General features: G+C 36.9%; 1 protein-coding gene across 1 annotated transcript in view; it reads left to right on the top strand.

Annotated features, from left to right (window-relative positions):
* SLC9C2 (solute carrier family 9 member C2 (putative)) overlaps positions 1-19,930 on the top strand; it is a 97,651-nt gene that overhangs the window by 47,291 nt on the left and 30,430 nt on the right. The window contains exons 11-16 of the mRNA XM_069546076.1: positions 3,138-3,304; positions 4,152-4,250; positions 10,745-10,842; positions 12,281-12,400; positions 18,658-18,856; positions 19,572-19,760. Coding sequence (XP_069402177.1) covers positions 3,138-3,304; positions 4,152-4,250; positions 10,745-10,842; positions 12,281-12,400; positions 18,658-18,856; positions 19,572-19,760 — 872 coding nt within the window. The remainder of the gene's footprint in view (positions 1-3,137; positions 3,305-4,151; positions 4,251-10,744; positions 10,843-12,280; positions 12,401-18,657; positions 18,857-19,571; positions 19,761-19,930) is intronic.

The following is a 19,930-nucleotide window of genomic DNA, read 5'->3' as shown; positions in this document are numbered from 1 at the left end:
GAGAAGGGGATGACAGAGGATGAGATGGCTCGATGGCATCACCGACTCAATAGACATGAGTCTGAGTGAACTCCAGGAGTTGGTGATGGACAGGGAGGCCTTGCATGCTGCGATTCATGGGGTCTGAAAGAGTCGGACATGACTGAGCTACTGAACTGAACTGAACTGAGCCTCAGAATTTTCATTATGAAACAAATATGTATGTCACATCCTTTATCCTCAGACTCGGTGCTCATCCTTTCTAGAATTACTCTCATATTAGCATGTAATTGACAAAACTGAATTTTATCAGGAAGAATTTCAAATTAGCTTCTTCCACCTGGTCTAATGCTTTCCATCCTCTGAATCTAGAGCTTGTCATACTACGTGGAGTAAGTCATAAAAAGAAAAACAGATACCATATGATATTACTTATATGTAGAATCTAATAAAAATAAGACACACATGAACACATTTATGAAACAAAAACAGGCTTACAGGTATAGAGAACAGACTTGTGGTTGCCAGGAGGGAAGGGAGGGAAGGACTGGGAGTTTGGGATTAGCAGACACAAACCTTTACAGATAGGATGGATAAACAACAAGGTCCTACTCTATAGCACAGGGAACTATATTCAATATCTTGTGATAAATCATAATGGAAAAGAATATGCAGAATATGTGTGTGTGTGTGTGTGTGTGTATGTATGTATGTATATTAGAGCAAGGCTTCCCTGTGGCTCAGCTGATAAAGAATCCACTGTAATGCAGGAGACCTGGGTTTGATCCCTGGTTTGGGAAGATCCCCTAGAGAAGGGAAAGGCTACCCACTCCCAGTATTCTGGCCTGGAGAATTTCACTGGACTGTATAATCCATAGGATCGCAAAGAGTTGGACACAACAAAGCAACTTTCACTCACTCATGTATATATATAACACTATCACTTTACTGTCCAGCAGAAATTAAACACAACATTGTAAATCAACTATACTTCAATAAAATTTTTAAAAACGGAAAGAGAGGGAAAGATTCATCCTCATATTCTTCCAGAATCATCTTAAACACAGGCATTCATTCAAATGTACTGATAAAACCAATCAGTACCCTTATACCCGTGTTTTCCCAGAGCAACTGGAAAGTGGCTGTTGCTCATCCTAATGGGTGGGATGTAATTACACAAATGAATAAACTTTCTTCTTGTGTGCTCTATGCCATGGGAATTTTAAATCCAAAGCTAACACATTCTAACTCTTTAGCATGCAATCAAATGCATCTTTGCTCTGGACCATAGCAAACTGAGAGGGATATGATTTCAAATCTTTTTGAATCCCTGAAAATTTCAACCACCACAGTGTCCTGTAGAGAATGCAATAAAGTTAAACTGAAACATTTTAATAACATTTTAAACTATTTGAGACATCTCATAAGAAACGCTGGGCTGGAAGAAGCACAAGCTGGAATCAAGATTGCCGGGAGAAATATCAAGAACCTCAGATATGCAGATGATACCACCATTATGGCAGAAAGTGAAGAGGACCTAAAAAGCTTCTTGATGAAAGTGAAAGTGGAGAGTGAAACAGTTGACTTAAAGCTCAACATTCAGAAAACGAAGATCATGGCATCTGGTCCCATCACTTCATGGGAAATAGATGGGGAAACAGTGGAAACAGTGTCAGACTTTATTTTTGGGGGCTCCAAAATCACTGCAGATGTTGACTGCAGCCATGAAATTAAAAGACAATTACTCCTTGGAAGGAAAGTTATGACCAACCTAGACAGCATATTAAAAAACAGAGACATTACTTTGCCAACAAAGGTCCGTCTAGTCAAGGCTATGGTTTTTCCTGTGGTCATGTATGGATGTGAGAGTTGGACTGTGAAGAAAGCTGAGCACAGAAGAATTGATGCCTTTGAACTGTGGTGTTGGAGAAGACTCTTGAGAGTCCCTTGGACTGCAAGGCGATCCAACCGGTCCACTCTGAAGGAGATCAGCCCTGGGATTTCTTTGGAAGGATTGATAGTAAAGCTGAAACTCCAGTACTTTGGCCACCTCATGCGAAGTGTTGACTGATTGGAAAAGACTGTGATGCTGGGAGGGATTGGGGACAGGAGGAGAAGGGGATGACAGAGGATGAGATGGCTGGATGGCATCACTGACTGGATGAACTTGAGTCTGAGTGAACTCCAGGAGTTGGTGATGGACAGGGAGGCCTGGTGTGCTGCAACTCATGGGGTTGCAAAGAGTTGGACATGACTGAGTGACTGAACTGAACTGAACTGAACTGAACCGAACTGAGACATCTCATATGCAGTTATGAAGAGATTAACATTTAATTGATGTATAGTTGATTTAGAATGTTTTAGTTCCTGCTGTACAGCAAAGTGATTCATTTATACATATGTGTACATTGTTTTTTATATTCTTTTCCATTGTGCTTTATCATAGGATGTTGAATTCAGTTCCCTATGCTATATAGTAGAATCTTTTTTTTTTTTTATCGAGAACAGTTTTATTGAAATGGAATTCTGAGTGTGTAGGCTGAGCTCACTCACTAATTAAATTTCTCCTTTTGGTAAGCAAGCTTGATAGCTGTAACTTCAAATTGATACTTCAGGATGATACAAACTGCCACAAATTTTGGACTTAAAGATTTTCTTATCAGGAAACAGAGATGTTAAATTGGAGGCATCTCTATTGCAGTGGTCCTTAAATTTTATTATGTATAAGAATCAGTTGGAGAAGTTGGTAAAATAAAAATTCTCAGGCCAGTCAGATTCTCCAGACGTGGGGTAAAGCCCAGGAATAATTCAACAGGCAATTCTTCTACCTGTAAGAAGGTACGGATAATTTTCCATACTTTGAGACTTATTGAGTGGATAACTTAAAATAGTGAGTCATGCTTCTAGCTATAGGAAACAAAAAGAAACTAAGAAAACATTCTTTAGCAGTTGAGTCAGATAAAGTTGAGCTGCACAGCCGAAAGGAAATGGGTAGTTGGGTAATTTTCTGGAAAATTTTGGGCAAATAGTTGTCCTTGCTCTAAGCACTCTGGTTTGGCTCTGCAGGTGATGCCAAGATTTCACTACATCATGCAACATTTTGATTCCCTGTGCATTCTTCACGGTTTTTTTAAGGTCCTTTCTTTTCTTTGTTATAGATTTGTGTGTCCTTTCCATTCCAAGACAGATGGCCATGCAAAATGCCATTAAGCACATCCAGGAGATGATACAGAGCAGAATAACTTTATTTAAAACAGAAAAACTTTTGACAAATGTTAATTGGACCTTAGTAGAAGAAAAAACAAAGATTGAATACATCATTCCTGTGAGTTGATTCCAGGCAAAAACTAGTCCTTTCCCTTTCTCTCTGTTTCTTTTGTTTATTATGGCCTGGTTATAGGTCAGGATACTGAAGAGACATACATTTACTAGCTTTTTTCTATCAGCCAAAATACTCTGAATTCTATCTCTGAACAGATGTTGGTGATCTATCCTTATTTGCCAAATACGAGAGAACTGGTTTTTACAAATAGGCTGATTGAGTAACTATGAATGGCCTCTGCCAGGGTGATATTTTCCAGCTGGTTGAGGAAGTGAGCAATTTCTCCCTGTAAAAGTACTATTCAAAAGCAAAAAACACAGGCCGCTTCAGTGAGCAGTCAAGCATAGACTGGTTTGGGGAAGAATTTGGCTTCTAAATCTCCCCAAATGAATAGTTGCTGCTGCTGCTGCTGCTAAGTCACTTCAGTCGTGTCCGACTCTCTGCGACCCCAGAGATGTCAGCCCACCAGGCTCCCCCATCCCTGGGATTCTCAAGGCAAGAACACTGGAGTGGGTTGCCATTTCCTTCTCCAATGCATGAAAGTGAAAAGTGAAAGTGAAGTCGCTCAGTCGTGTCTGACCCTCAGCGACCCCATGGACTGCAGCCTTCCAGGCTCCTCCTTCCATGGAATTTTCCAGGCAAGAGTACTGGAGTGGGGTGCCATTGCCTTCTCTGCAAATGAATAGTTACTTCACCACAATTGAAATCAACATTTATAACATGGAGAATGTTTTTCACTTACAGCCCTTCATTTTAGCAATTCTGATTTGAGTTATTGGAATCTTGGTCAAGCAGAGTATTTGACAGCTCCTAATCCTTTTTACTTATTTTTAACTCTGTCTCTGTTCAGACTCCTCAAGTTTCAAGTGACAATGAGGCGAAGGAGGAGTTCCCAACAGATGAAGTTTTAATAGAAGAAGCCCGATTGCATGTAGCTATAATACAAATAGTTAGTATCCTTCACATAATCTGCTTTTTATTTATGTATTTTATTCTTGCAATGTTTTTAATTCTTACATATGGTTTTCAGATGACTAGAAAAATTTTCACCTTTTGATTGGTTGTTAAACTTTCTGTTTGATTTATGAAAGTTAGAAAAATAAATTTCTAAGGCTTTAAATTCAAGTTACAAACCTTATTCTATTTCTAAGTCTAGCAGCTTTTAGCAGTTCACTTTTAGGGAGCCTTTGAATAATATTTTGTGCCATTTACACAATTAAACATCTTTAAATATTTGAAACTGCTTTCACAGATTAAGTATGTGAGTTCCTTTTATATAAAATGTTCTCAAGTGCTTATTTAACTCTTGTAAATCTAATAAGCTAAAATAAATCTAATGAATCAAACACTCTCAAAATATTTAAGATTTAATATTTGAATGTTATAATATAAACATAGATTATGAGACAAAATCAAGTTTGAATCAACTTATCAAATTGTACATTTAAAACTGGAGTTTTATCCTAGTAGTAAAAATTTTATTCAAATTTACAAGTATATAAAATGCTCGTTATGCCCAGAATCTTTCCTTTTTATTTTCATTTTAGAACCTATTATGAAGAATTTCTAACGCATACATTAGTAGATAAAATAGTGTACTGAACCTCGATGTACCTATCACTCAGCCTTCACAAACATCCACACATGACCAGCCCTGCCCCATCTGCACCCTCAGTCACTCCCGCATCTCCCAGGTGATTTTGAAACAAATCCCAGATGTTATTCAATATGTCATTTCGGCTGCAAATATTTCAGTATGTATCTTGAAATTTTAAAGTCTTAAAAAACAGTAAAATACTAATATTGTACCTAAAGATTAATTCCTTAATAACATCAAATATTGGTCAATGATCAGTTTTCCAGTTATCTCATAAATGTGATCAATGCACAGTTCCAGTTTACATCTTTAATTGCATTTCAATTAAATCATATATTGCAATTAATGAATATGTACTTTGCTTGTGTGCATGCTATCGCTTCAGTTGACTACAACTTTGTGACCCTATGGACTGCAGCCTGCCAGGCTTCTCTGTCCATGGCATTTTCAATGCAAGAATACCAAAGTGGGTTGTCACTCCCTCCTGCAAGGGATCTTCCTGACCCTGGGATCAAACCTGCATCTCCTGTGGCTCCTGAGTTGCAGGTGGATTCTTTACTGCTGAGCTGTTGGGGAAGCCCAGAATATGTACTTTAGGTCTCTTTTAATCTATAAATTCCTCCTTTTTTTTTTTTCTGTTGAAGGACATATTTCTTCTTAATACAAAAACACTAACAGTATATTGATTTAAAAACATTTCTATAGTTAATTTAAAATGTTCTCAGAATTTGGAAGGTTCTTACCCAGAGACATAAAGTATGGTCATGAATTCTTTGTAGAACCAATCTCCTATTGAGAGGTAGTATCTATATCCCTCCCCATCATTGAACTTGGGTTGCTCTTGTGACCAGGAATATGTAGCCAAATGACTTTGGGAACATACTGGAGCCTTGAGGAGATTTGCAACTTCCCCCTTCTTCCACTTTGAATACCACCCTGAGATTGTCATGTGAGGAAGCTGGCCTAGCCTTTGAAGAATGAGAGGCATATAGTTGAGAGTCAGTACCCTACAGCAGACTTTGCAGATGAAGCTGCTTTAATTTAAGACTTAGGACAGTAGACTCAAACTCTTGATGGTAAGAGATGCAAAGAATTTGTGACCATATATAATGTACCATGTTCTGCTCACTGGCCACAAATATTTATACCCCTCCTACAAAGCAAAGGGCTTCCCTGATGGCTCAGTGGTAAAGAAACTGCCTGCCAAATAGGAGACATGGGTTGGATCCCTGGGTCAGGAAGATCCTCTGGAGAAGGAGATGGTAACCTACTCCAGTATTCTTGCCTGAGAAATCTCATGAACAGAGGAGCCTGGTAGACTACAGTCCACAGGGTCACAAAGAGTTGGACATGACTTAGCTTTCAGAGGAGGTACAAAGCAAAACACACTCATCTTTTTCTAAGACACTGTATCCCACTCCCAACCCAGATAAGCTTTATCCCATTATGGCAGCAAATTCAAAGTCTGGTACCTCATGATGTTCATTTAGTCTAGGATTGCTCAGGCTCCTTGGTTGCATCTCTTTAAGTATGATTCCTCTTGATACACAGAACAGTGGACTAAAAAGAGAAGTTACCTGTCTCCTCAGCCTCCACCTCCACCGCCATCCCCAATCCCAACTTTCAGTGGTAATCAACAGACACTTCTGTTCAAGAAGGAAGAGAACAAGAAGCACTGATTAATCACTGGTCCTTGGCAATCCTGAAATCCAGCTGGGCATATGACCTAGTTCTCCTCATTCTATTATCATAGGAGGTAACCCTCATATTTCGGCTTCCCATGTGGCACTAGTGGTAAAGAACCCACCTCCCAGTGCAGGAGATGTAAGAGATGAGGGTTTGATCTCTGTGTTGGGAAGATCCCCTGGAAAAGGGAATGGTAACCCACTCCAATATTCTTGCCTGGAGAATCCCATGGACAGAGAGGAACCTGGCAGGCACTGTCCATAGGGTCACAGAGAGTTAGACACGACTGAAGTGACTTAGTATGCATACATGTAATCCATGTTTGTGACAGTGATCTTCTCAGACTGATTTCTGCCGGTAGAAATAGAAATTCCCATTCATTTAGAACTCTTCATTGTCTTTTAAGCCCACCCTGATACAATTTCCTTAAAAACTCTGTGTTTTCAATGAGTCTGATTGTAGTCTATTCTTCTCTGTAATTCCTTTTCATACAGACCACATAGACAACATGGGTCTGAGAAAGCCTTTAGTCTGCTTGAGAGGGTAGACTAAGCACTACCTTTAACCTCTAAGTGGTCTTATCCAAGGGTCTTGAGCCACAACCTTGACTTGATCTTGAAGCTGAGGCCATATTTTACTGGCAAAACTCTAGATTTGATTTTCATTCCCTGATATTTTACCACCTGGAGAGACTGCAGATGGAAAATGGGTTTGGTTTTCAAACCAATCATGGCCTCTTTATATTTTCTGTAATATCTGCTTACAGATTGAACTGTTACCCTTTGGTTTACCTCTCTCTTCTGATACATAATCACATGCTGCTGCTAAGTCTCTTTAGTCATGTCCGACTCTGCGCAACCCCATAGACAGCAGCCCACCAGGCTCCCCCGTCTCTGGGATTCTCCAGGCAAGAATACTGGAGTGGGTTGCCATTTCCTTCTCCAATGCATGAAAGTGAAAAGTGAAAGTGAAGTCGCTCAGTCGTGTCCGACTCTCAGCAACTCCATGGACTACAGCCCACCAGGCTCCTCCATGCATGAGATTTTCCAGGCAAGAGTACTGGAGTGGGGTGCCATTGCCTTCTCCAGTTATCACATGCAGCTAGAGATAAAAACAAATCTTGTATATTGACATACACATGTGGAATCTAGAAAAATGGTACAGATGAATCATTTTCAAAGCGAGAATAGAGATGCTGCTGGTGCATGGGGATGACCCAGAGAGATGTTATGGGGAGGGAGGTGGGAGGGGGGTTCATGTGTGGGAACGCATTTAAGAATTAAAGATTTTAAAATTTAAAAAATAAAAAACTAAAAAAACTAAAAAAAAAAAAAAGAAACAGACATGTGGACACGGGAGGGGAAAGGGAGAGTGGGACAAACTGGGAGAATGGCACTGACGTATATACACCACCACGTATAAAATAGTTAGTGGGAATCAGCTGTAGAGCATGGGAGCTCAGCTTGGTGCTCCACGACAACTTAGACAGGTGAGATAGCAGGTGGAGGTGAGAGGGAGATTTAAGAGAGAGAGGATATGTTTATCCTTATGGCTGATTCATGTTCTTGTACAGCAGAAACTAACACAACATTGTAAAGCAATTATATACCCCCCAAAAGTTTACTTCTAGAATATTTGAAATCCAGAAATCTCTTTAGCCAGATTCATAAATTTATTAGGCCTATCTTCTGCTTTCCAAGTTGCCTTAGGTGACAGTATTGCCAGTTGTGCTGGCTCATCATAGCACATCTGCCTCCCTCCAGCCTTCTGCATCAGTTTTCTCAGTGCTTTTCCGACTTCCTGTCTCCTCATTGCCCTTCTAGCCTCTGCTCACCACCTAGTCCCTAAACTAACAACACATGGTTTAGCTTTTTGTTATGGAGACTCTCCACAATTGGTACTGACTTCTGTTTTGGTTAGCCTTTGCTATACTACAAAACTTAGTGGCTGAAAACAATGATTTGGTATTTCTCATAGTTCTGTTGGTTGGCAAACTGGATGATTTTGTTGCTGGTCTTGCCTGGGACCACTCATGTGTCGACTACCATCTTAGTTCAATTGGAGTTGAAGGGTCCAACATGTCCTTACTCACAGATTTGGCAGTTGACTATGCTTCCCTGATGGCTCAGAGGTTAAAGTGTCTGCCTCCAATGCGGCAGACCCGGGTTTGATCCCTGGGTCAGGAAGATCGCCTGGAGAAGGAAATGGTAACCCACTCCAGTATTCTTGCCTGGAGAATCCCATGGACGGAGAAGCCCAGTAGGCTCTAGTCCATGGGGTCACAAAGAGTCGGACACGACTGAGCGACTTCACTTTTCTTTCTTGTGTTGTATTTCAGGGCACTTTGGTTCTCCTCCACATGGCCTCCTATCTTCCAATAGAGTGAACTGGGGTTCTTCACTACATGGTGATCTCTGGGTTCCAACAGGGTGAGAAGAGGAGCTGCAAGGCCTCTATCTCCTAGGCTCTGCAAGTTGAATAACATCATTTTAACTCCCATTCAATTAGTCAAAGTAAATCCCAAAGCTAGCCCAGATTCAGTGACTAAAGAAAAGCCTGCCTTTGAAGGGAAGAGCAGTAATGTTAGTTACAAAGAGACATGGGCAGCTATGTTTCACTGGGACCATTGTTATAATGCCCTACCACATTTACTTTTTAAAGCAATAATCCCATGTAGTGATCCACTCCATGTTATTTTTTTTAAGAAATTGAAATATATTTGATTTACAATATTGTGTTAGTTTTAAGCATATAGCATAGTGATTCAGTTTTTCAGATTATATTTCATTATAGTTTATTACAAGACATTGAATATAATTTCCTTTGCTATACAGTAAATCTGTGTTGCTTATCTGTTTTATGTATTGTAGTTTATATCTGTGATTATCATATTCCTAATTTGTCCTCCTCCCTTTCCTTTTGGGTAACTATAAGTTTGTTTTCTATGTCTGTGAGTCTGTTTCCATTTTGTATATAGATTCATTTATATTATATTTTAGATTCCACATATAAGTGATATAATATTTGTCTGACTTGCTTCACTTGGTTTGATAATCTCTGCTGCTGCTGGTGCTGCTGCTAAGTTGCTTCAGTCGTGTCCGACTCTGTGTGACCCCATAGATGGCAGCCAACTAGGCTCCCCAATCCCTGGGATTCTCCAGGCAAGAATACTGGAGTGGGTTGCCATTTTCTTCTCCAGTGCATGAAAGTGAAAAGTGAAAGTGAAGTCACTCAATTGTGTCTGACTCCTAGCAACCCCATGGACTGCAGCCTACCAGGCTCCTCCATCCAGGCAAATCCCAGGGATTTTCCAGGCAAGAGTACTAGAGTGGGTTGCCATTGCCTTCTCCAGGATAATCTCTAGGATGACCCAAGTTGCTCCAAATGGCATATTTCATTATTTTATATGGTTGAGTAATATTTCATTGTATATATATATTCTATTATATATGTATGTTCCATGGTATATTTATGTATATATATATATAATATAGTCATATCTTCTTAAGCCAACTGTGTTAGCAGGCACTTGGGTTGTTTCTGTGTCTTGGTGATTGTAAATAGTGCTGCTATGAATGTTGGGGTGCATGTATCTTTTTGAAATAAATTTTGGGGTTTGGGGGCCTATATACCCAGAAGTAAGATTGCTAGATCATATGGTAGCTCTATTTTTTTTTTTTAAGGCACTTGCATACTGTTTTTCATAGTGGATGCACCAATTTACATTTCATACCAACAATGTACAAGGGTTCTGTTTTCTCCACACAATTTCTCCAGCATTTATTATTTGTAGCCATTTTTGATGGTAGTCATTCTGACCAATACGAGGTGATACCTCACTGTGGTTTGGATTTGCCTTTTCTCTAATAATTAGTGATGTTGAACACTTGAAGTAAACTCTTTGAGTTATACAGATTTTGAGTTTCCTGAAGCCAGAAATCTTTGTGTCTTTTATAACATCCAAGGGAGTACTTTGCAAAAATGGAATATTCTGTAAATATTCAAATTGAATGAAATGTATTTCTTGCTATAGTTTTTGAAAAGTATATTTTCATATACTGAGTTCAATAATAATAATGAGGGCTATGTAAACGTCAAGTAGAGTATATTTCACTAATGTTTTTGTCCTTTGTAATTTTTATTTAAAATTTTATGTTTAGAGTAGCTTTGAAAAGCAGTGTAATGATGGAGTCCTCAGTGTCGAGGCAGCCCGGACATTAATTGGTGCGACCAAAAGCTACTGCCACGTCCAAGGAAAGTAAGTATAATACTTCTTTAATTGGTATTTCCAAAATTGAATGGGTATGTGATAAAGAATGAAGACAGCTGAGTGTCCAGATTGATCAATCTTTTTTTTTAATTTATTTTTTAGTTGAAGGATAATTGCTTTAGATTGATCAGTTTTTTAAAATTTATCTCTCTGTCTGTCCATCCATCTATCCATCTACTTCCTATTTTACTTGTTTATACTTTTCTCCCTGAAGATTCATGAGTTTGATAACATTGGGAGTTTCTGGAGTAAGATTTAACAGCAGAGCAGTTATATGAGAGGAAAGGGGAGCTGTTAAAAAGAACCCACGCAGTTTTAATTATGATTATAATTCTTTTGTCTTTATATTGTTTTCACTTAATTATTGCATAGGGGAGGTAAGAAGGCCTGGAGCCTACTATTAAATTGCTCCCTGGTGTGGAGCAGGATATGGAGGAATTGATCCAGCCTATGAAATTGATAGGGGCTTCCTAGGTGGCTCAGTGGTAAAAAATCTGCCTGTCAATGCAGGAGACGTGAGAGATGCAGATTCAGTTTCTGAGTCGGGAAGATCCTTTGGTGTAGGAAATGGCAACCCACTCCAGTATTCATGCCTGGAGAATCCCATGGACAGAGGAGCCTGGCAGGTTACAGTCCATAGAGTCACAAAGAGTTGGACACGACTGAGCATGCCTGTGTGCATGAAACTGATAGATGCAATTAAATATAATGGGAAAAGCTCAGTATCTTAGAGATATATTGATATCCAGTTACAATTCTGGTAAACATTAAATAATGAATGTTCTAAGACAAAGTTGTAGAGCAACTTTAGGAGATTCTTTCTGGGTGATAGTTAACATTTCATCAGCCTGGTAATATATTTGAGAGATGTAGCATCAGTTCCTAAATAAAGTTTGGGAAGGAACCTTCCCTGGTAGCTCAGAGGTTAAAGTGTCTGCCTGCAATGCGGGAGACCTGGGTTCGATCTCTGGGTCGGGAAGATCCCCTGGAGAAGGAAATGGCAACCCACTCCAGTATTCTTGCCTGGAGAATCCCATGGATGGAGAAGCCTGGTGGGCTACAGTTCAGGGGGTCGCAAAGAGTCAGACACAACTGAGCAACTTAACGTAGGGAGTTCAGGGCCAAGGAGAATCTTGGGCTAGGCAAGGCATGACAAGAGGAAGCTTGATTCTGAACCTCAAAGAATTGGACTGGAGAAGTTTTAATTATATTCGACCTTAGGTCAGAAAAGTTTCAGGGACAGGGACTTTAGGAGTCTCATGCTAAAATTGTTTCTGTTCCATGACCATGGGTGGTTAGGTGGGTGGATACGGAGGCATATTTAATAAATGTATATTATATTTATATTTAGTATAACTTTTCACTTTATATTACCCAAAGGTATAGCACTTGGTTTACATCATGTATGTATATTTTTCTTTATTAGATTCATGAGTATTTATGATGTTTCAACTTATGTAAGAGCTAGAAGTTGGCTTGTGAAGTTTAAAAACATGTTAACTTTCTTGGAATATCATAAAGATAAGACACCTCTTATTCTATATGGGTAAGTACTGTGAACCTTTAATAGCAATGTACTTGAAAATATGACCTTTTCTACATTGTTAAAATAGGCTACCTTGATTTTTCCTAAAGAAAAACCTCAACTAATATTACAGTCAACTCTTATTGATTGAATAGGGGAGCAGCAGAGTGCTTACTTCTCTTTTTCCATTCTGTTTTAGCAATTTCATTGACACCTTTAGGAGAATGTGGGTAGAAAAAAAGAAGAAAAAGATGGTTACATTTGAGTTCTTCAAGTCGTAATAGTCTTGTCTTAGTGTCACATTACGTGTTGGACTTCTTTCATATTTTTCTGGGGTGCTTGTGGGTGAGAAATAGCAAACTCAAAGATTAGACTTAACTCTCAACTTAATTTCACCTGTGGCATGGGATGGTTCTGTTGATGTCTATAATTAGGAAAAACACAGCCGGCCTTAATAAACACCTATAGCCAATGTCCAAAATATCATAAGATAGGTATTTTACTAACTTGTGTAGACTCTTTTGTTATATAAATTGTGAACTTACACACTTTTTAGAATATTTTTAGAATATTTTTCTACTAACAAAACAGGTCAGATGAGAAGATTCTGAGACCATTAATGTTAATGAATTTTAAATGGGTGTTAACATACTTTTCATAGTAAATTATGGTCATTTTTTTTTTACTGTCTTTGATTTATTAAGTTTACAGAAAAATATAAAAAATTAAAACCCTAGGGTTTTGACATATATCTACATAACATCTTTTTGTCAATTTCTACTTTAGATGAAAAGAAAGAATTTTAGAAATATGTCATAGTAATTATTAAGTAAAATATTTTGTCCTGTTCCTAATTTTAAGCAATGCTGATGTTTTTCTCTAAATTTATTTGTTTCTTGTTTTTGATGTATGAATCTTTGCATTATTCCTGTGTGCTATTATTAGTATTGATTTTTTAAAAATGCTCTTCAGACAGATCTTAAATAATCCTACCCTACACCTAAAGGAGCTAGAAAAAGAAGAACAGACAAAACTCAAACATAACAGGAAGGAAGAAATCATAAATATCAGAGCAGAGATAACTGAAAAAGATACTAAAAAACAATGGCAAAGATAAATGAAACTTAGACCTGGTTCTTTGAAAAGACAAAACTGATAAACCTTCAGCCCAACTCATCAAGAAAAAGAGGGGCCAGATTAATAAAGTCAGAAATGAAAAAGAAGTTAAAACTGAAATAAAAACAATACAAAGGATCATAAGAAATCACTACAGTTATATACCAATAAAATGGACAATGTAGAAGAAATAGACAATTTCTTAGAAAGGTACAATCTCCTAAGACTGAAGTAGGAAGAAGTATAAAATATGAATAGACCAATTACCTGTACTGAAATTGAATCAGTAATTAAACTCCCAACAAACAAAAGTCCAGGACCACATGACTTCACAGATAAACATGTAGAGAAGAGTTAACATATATGCCTATCAAACTATTCCAAAAGATTGCAGAGGAAGAAACGCCTCTGAAATCATTCTAGAAGACCAACATCACCGTGATACCAAAACTAGACAAAGATATCACACAAAAGAAAAATAGGCCAGTATACCTGATGAGCATACATGCAAAAATCCTTGACAAAATATTAACAAACCAAATTAAAAAATACATTAAAAGGATCATACACTATGATCAAGTGGGATTTATCCCAAGGATGCAAAGATGGTTCAATGTTTGCAAATTTATTGGTGTGATACACCACATTAACAAATTGAAGAATAAAAATCATATGATAATTTCAATAGATATGGAAAAAACTTTTGACAAAATTTAACTCTCAGCAAAGTGAGTGTAAAGGGAACACACCTCAACATCATAAAGGTCATGTGTGACAGTCCCATAGCTAACACCAAGCTCAACAGTGAAAAGCATTTCTTCTAAGATCAGGAACAAAACCAAAGTCCACTCTTGATACTTTTATTCAACACAATATTTGAAGTCCTAGCCACAGTAATCAGATAAGAAAATAAATAAAAAGAATCCAAATTGGAAAGGAAACAGTAAAACTGTCACTGTTTGCAGATAATGTGATACTATACATAAAAAATCCTAAAGATGCCACCAAAAACTACTGGAACTCATCGCTGAACTTGGTAGAGTTGCAGGATATAAAAATAATTTAAAAAAATCTGTTTCACTTCTATATACTAACAATGAACTACCAAAAAGAGAAATTAAGAAAACAATCCCATTTGCAGTTATGTCAAAAAAGAATAAAATACTTAGGAATACATCTAATTAAGGAGGTAAAAGACCTGTACTTGAAAACTATCAGACACTGATGAAAGAAATTGAAGACAACACAAACAAATGGAAGGATGCACCATGTTCATAGATTGGAAGAATTAATTTTGTTAAAATGACCATACTCCTCAAAGCAATCTATGGATTGAGTGCAATCTGTATAAAATACATTTTCCCCAGAACTAGAACAAATAATTCTAAAATTTATATGGAAACACAAAAGACCCTGAATAGCCAAAACAGTATCGAGAAAAAACAAAGCTGGAGGTATCATTCTTTCTGACTTTAGACTATTCTATAAAGCTACAGTAATCAAAACAGAATGGTACTGGCATGAAAACTGACAAATGGATCAACAGAACAGAATAGAGAGCCCAGAAATGAACCGACACTTATATGGTCAATTAATCAATGACAATAAGGCAAGAATATGCAATAAGAAAAGACAGTTTTTTAAATAAATGCTGTTGGGGAAACTGTACAGTTATAACCAAAAAAATCAATCTGGACTACTCTTTTACACCATGCATAAAAATAAATTCAAAATGGGTTAAAGATTTAAATGTAATACCTAACACTGTAAAACTTCTAGGAGAAAACATAGGCAGTAAACCCACTGACATTTGTCTTATTAACTTTTTTTTTGTATGTGTATGTGGCCTCAGGCAAGAAAAACAAAAGCAAAAATAAATAAATGGAACTACATCAAACTAAAAAATTTCTGCACAGTTAAAGAAACTATCAACAAAATAATTTTTAAAAAACCACCTACTGAATGGGAAAAGATATTTGCAAACAATATATTCTATAAGGGGTTAATAGCCAAATTATACAAAGAACAGATTTCCCAGATGGTGCTAGTGGTAAAGGATCCACCTGCCAGTGCAGGAGATGTAAGAGATGTGGGTTCAATTCCTGCATCTGGAAGATCCCTGGAGAAGGGCATGGCAGCCCACTCCAGTGTTCTTGCCTGAAGAATCCCATGGACAGAAGAGCCTGGTGGGCTACAGTCCATCGGGTTGCAAAGAGTTGGACACAACTGAAGCAGCTTAGCACAAAGCACACATACAAGGAACATTAAAAAAGAAATAGCCAAATAACCTGATTTAACAAGGGCATAGAATATGAATAGACATTTTTCCAAAGAAGACATACAGATGACCTGTGGGCACATGAAAAGATGCTCAGCATCATCAATCATCATGGAAATGCAAATCAAAACCATAATGAGATATCATCTCACACTTGTCAGAATGGCTATTATCAAAAAGATAAATAACAAGTGTGGGGAGGATATGGAAAAAAGGGAACCCTCATGCACTGTTGATTGGAATGTAAATTGGTGCAGCCACTGTGGAAGATAGTATAGAGATTCTTTAACAAATTAGAAATAGAACTACCATTTCCACTCCTGGGTATTTATCTGTAGAAAATGAGATCACTAATTAGAAAAGATATGTTTACCCCTATGTTTATTGTAGCATTATTTATAATAGCCAAGATATGGAGACAACCTAAATGCCCATTGATGGGAATGGATAAAAAAGATGAATGGACATATATATATATATAAGATGGGCATGACATCCAGTCCCATCACTTCATGGCAAATAAAAGCTGGGGAAAGTGGAAACAGTGACAGACTATATTTTCTTGGGCTCCAAAATCACTGTGGATGGTGGCTGCAAGCCATGAAATTAAAAGATGTTTGCTCCTTGGAAGGAAAGCTATGACAAACCTAGGTAGCGTATTAAAAAGCAGAGACATCTCTTTGCTGACAAAGGTCCATATTATGGTTTTTCCAGTAGTCATGTACCCATGTGAAAGTTGGACCATAAAGAAGACTGAGGGCCAAAGAATTGAGGCTTTCGAACTGTAGTGCTGGAGAAGACTCTTGAGAGTCCCTTGGACAGCAAGGAGATCAAACCAATCAATCCTAAAGGAAATTGAAAGGTTGTTGTTGAATCATGCAAGGATGCTGGGATTCTTGGCTTCTGGAGAAGAATTCAATCCGGGGCCAGAGACGAGGCTTGATCACTCAGAGCTTTTGTGTAATAAAGTTTTATTAAAGTATAAAGGAGATAGAGAAAGCTTCTCCAGTGAATCAAAAGAATGTCTGGAGGTTGTAAGTGAAAAGTGAAGTTGCTCAGTCTTGTCCAACTTTTTGAGACCTCATGGACTGTAGCCTACCAGGCTTCTCCGTCCATGGGATTTTCCAGGCAAGAATACTGGAGGTTGTGAAGACCACACCAGACCTACTCCTATAATTTACATTTTAAGATAACCAGATTAGCCAGAAGGTTTAATCCAGAGACTGTCCTCAGGCAGGATACATTATTGTTATATAATCCTAAGGAATGTAGAGGAAAAAAAGTTTGTCCTTTCTTCCCCCTTGAGAATTCCAGACTCCTCTCTCCTGGGGGACCCCTAGACGTCTTATCAACCTGCCTAGGAAATGACTCTCTCAGAATCAACCCTGAATACTCATTGGAAGGACTGATGCTGAAGCTGAAACTCCAGTACTTCGGCTACCTGATGTGAAAAGCTGACTCACTGGAAAAGACCCTGATGCTGGGAAAGATTGAAGGCAAAAGGAGAAGGGGGTGGCAGAGGATGAGATGGTTAGATAGCATCACTGACTCAGTGAACATGAGTTTGAGCAGACTCAGAGAGATAGTGAAGGACAGAGAAGCCTGGTGTGCTGCAGTCCATGGGGTTGCAAAGAGTTGGGCACAACTTAGTGACTGAACAACAACAGCAAATGTATATTCATGTGTTTGTATAATGAAATATTACTCAGCCCTAAAAAGAATGAAATCTTGCCAAATGGATGGCCCTAGATGGTATTATACCAAGTGAAATCAGACAGAGAAAGTCAAATACTGTATGATTTGACTTATATGTGGATTTTAAAAAGCAAAACAAATGACTAAACTTAGTGAAAGAGAAATAATCTTAGATAAAGAGAATGAATAGGTAGTATCCAGAAAGGAGTGGTTAGGAGAAGAAAGAAATAGTGAGGGAAATGAAAGAGTACAAAATTCCAGTGGCAAAATAATTGAGTAACAAACATGAAATGTACAGTGTGGGGAATATAGTCAGGAACGATGTAATATCTTTGTATGGTGGCATATCATAGCTAGACTTATTGGAGTTATTATTTTGAAATGTCTAAAAATATTGAATCAGTGTGTTATGTAATAGGAACTAATGTATTGTAGGTCAATTATATTTTAAAAACAAAGCAAATTCTTAGCAAAAAAGATTAAATTTATGCTTACAAGAGGTGCGGGGTAGGGGAGGTGGAATTGGATGAAGACTGTCAAAAAGTACAATTTCCATTTATAAGATAAATAAGTACTAGGATTGTCATATGCATCATGATAAATATAATGAATACTCCTGTATGTTATATATGAAAGTTGATAAGAGAGTAAATCCTAAAAGTTCTCATCTCAAAGGAAAAAATGTTCTTTTTCTTTAATTTTATATCCATATGAGATGAAGGATGTTCACTAAACTTATTCTGATAATCATTTCATGATGTACATATGTCATATCATTAGGTTGTATGCTTTAAAACTTATACAGTGCTGTATGTCAATTATATCTTAAGAAACTGGAGGAAAAACACCCCTTCCCCAAAATACTACCCCTCCCAAATGAATATGTATTTACAGTGCTTAATGTTTTTACAGAGTTAATGAAATTATTTTTTCTACTTATGTGAATGATAAGTATAAGATATTAACTTAAAAAAAAAGCTCCCCAGCCTTGATATAGATTACCAAGAGCCATATTTTTATCTTTTTCCCTTATGATTTTTATGTATAGAAAGTATATTTTAAATTTTAATTATCTATTATTTTATATCTTTCTTCAAATAAATGTTAATATTTACTTAAATAAACTTCAGATTTTAATTTTTATACTTTTAAAGTGACCTGATGTTTTATTTGATCTCTTTTTTTTCAGGCATAATAAATTTCTGATTTTTATATATCACATTGTATTTTCAGAAGAATTTGAAAATGCAGAACATATTATAGGAATAATGTACATTTATCCTATGATAATGCATCTGTGGCCAACAGCAAGAAAATTAAATGTGTCAGGACTGATATTCGTAAACTACTATTTTGTATTTTTATATCTGTTAGAATCAGCATTGAAGGTACCATTTAAAATAGAAATGTATCCTATAAACAGTATAATTTAGATAGCTTGAATCTATTTTTGTCATTTTATTGGAATAATTCCTACCAGAAGCCTTTTGCTGTAATAGTTGATAGGATTATGGAATTTTAGTACTCTTTTTGAGTTTTCCGAGTGAAATCAGTATAATAGTCACAGTCTTGAATATCAGATAAGAAAAGTATCATAAAAGTGGAGAGAATCTCAAAGATCAGATAAAAGAGAATTGAAAATCTCTTTTATGTTTGATGTTTTGATGTCTTCCTCAAATACGTCTTGTACCGATACAAAGAATAAATAAACGAATAAAAGAAAAATAGGTTGCTAGGTTCTTATCATGATAGAAGATGAAGACGACTTTTTAGGATAAATGCTTCAAAGATGGTTTATCAGCATACTGTTTCACACTTTAATTATAATTAATAGTGTTTCAGTGAATTAATTCACTATTGTTCATTGCTTTTCTTTGGTGTTCCAGCTTCATAATAGGTTATATATATTTTAAATCAATTATACCTTTTGATGTCAGACATTTATAAAGGATTTTTTTGAATTTCAAATGAATGACTTAAAACTCAGCTTTTGGAATGTAATGCATTTGTAGCTGAGCATTTAACTGTTAATTTTTAAGAGTCCCTTTCCCCACCTTTGTATACTGCTGTGAAATGATGTATGTTCTATATGTTTCTAAACAGATAATAATTTTGAAAAGGAAATATTTTCATCAACACTGGAATACTTTGGAATTTTCTATTGTGCTTATTGGAATTGTTGATATATTTTGTATATACTTTGTGAGACTGAGACCAGACAACTTGATGCTTATTCAGTTTACAGTAATAATAGGTTATTTCAGAATAATTAGATTTTTTCCTCTTCTCAAGGTAAAACGTCACATTAAACATTTTTTTTTCTATACTATTTGTCAACTGAATTAAGAAAACTCATTATTTTAGAAGAAATGAGGGGAGGGAGCTGTCTTTTCTCCTGGAATGCTCTCTCCACAGGTATCTGCTTGGTTCACCTTCTCACTCCTTCAAGTCATTGCTCAACT

Source organism: Ovis canadensis, chromosome 12 (genome assembly GCF_042477335.2).
Source record: "Ovis canadensis isolate MfBH-ARS-UI-01 breed Bighorn chromosome 12, ARS-UI_OviCan_v2, whole genome shotgun sequence".
Classification (NCBI taxonomy): domain Eukaryota; kingdom Metazoa; phylum Chordata; class Mammalia; order Artiodactyla; family Bovidae; genus Ovis; species Ovis canadensis.
This window is presented reverse-complemented; position numbering and strand designations above follow the sequence as displayed.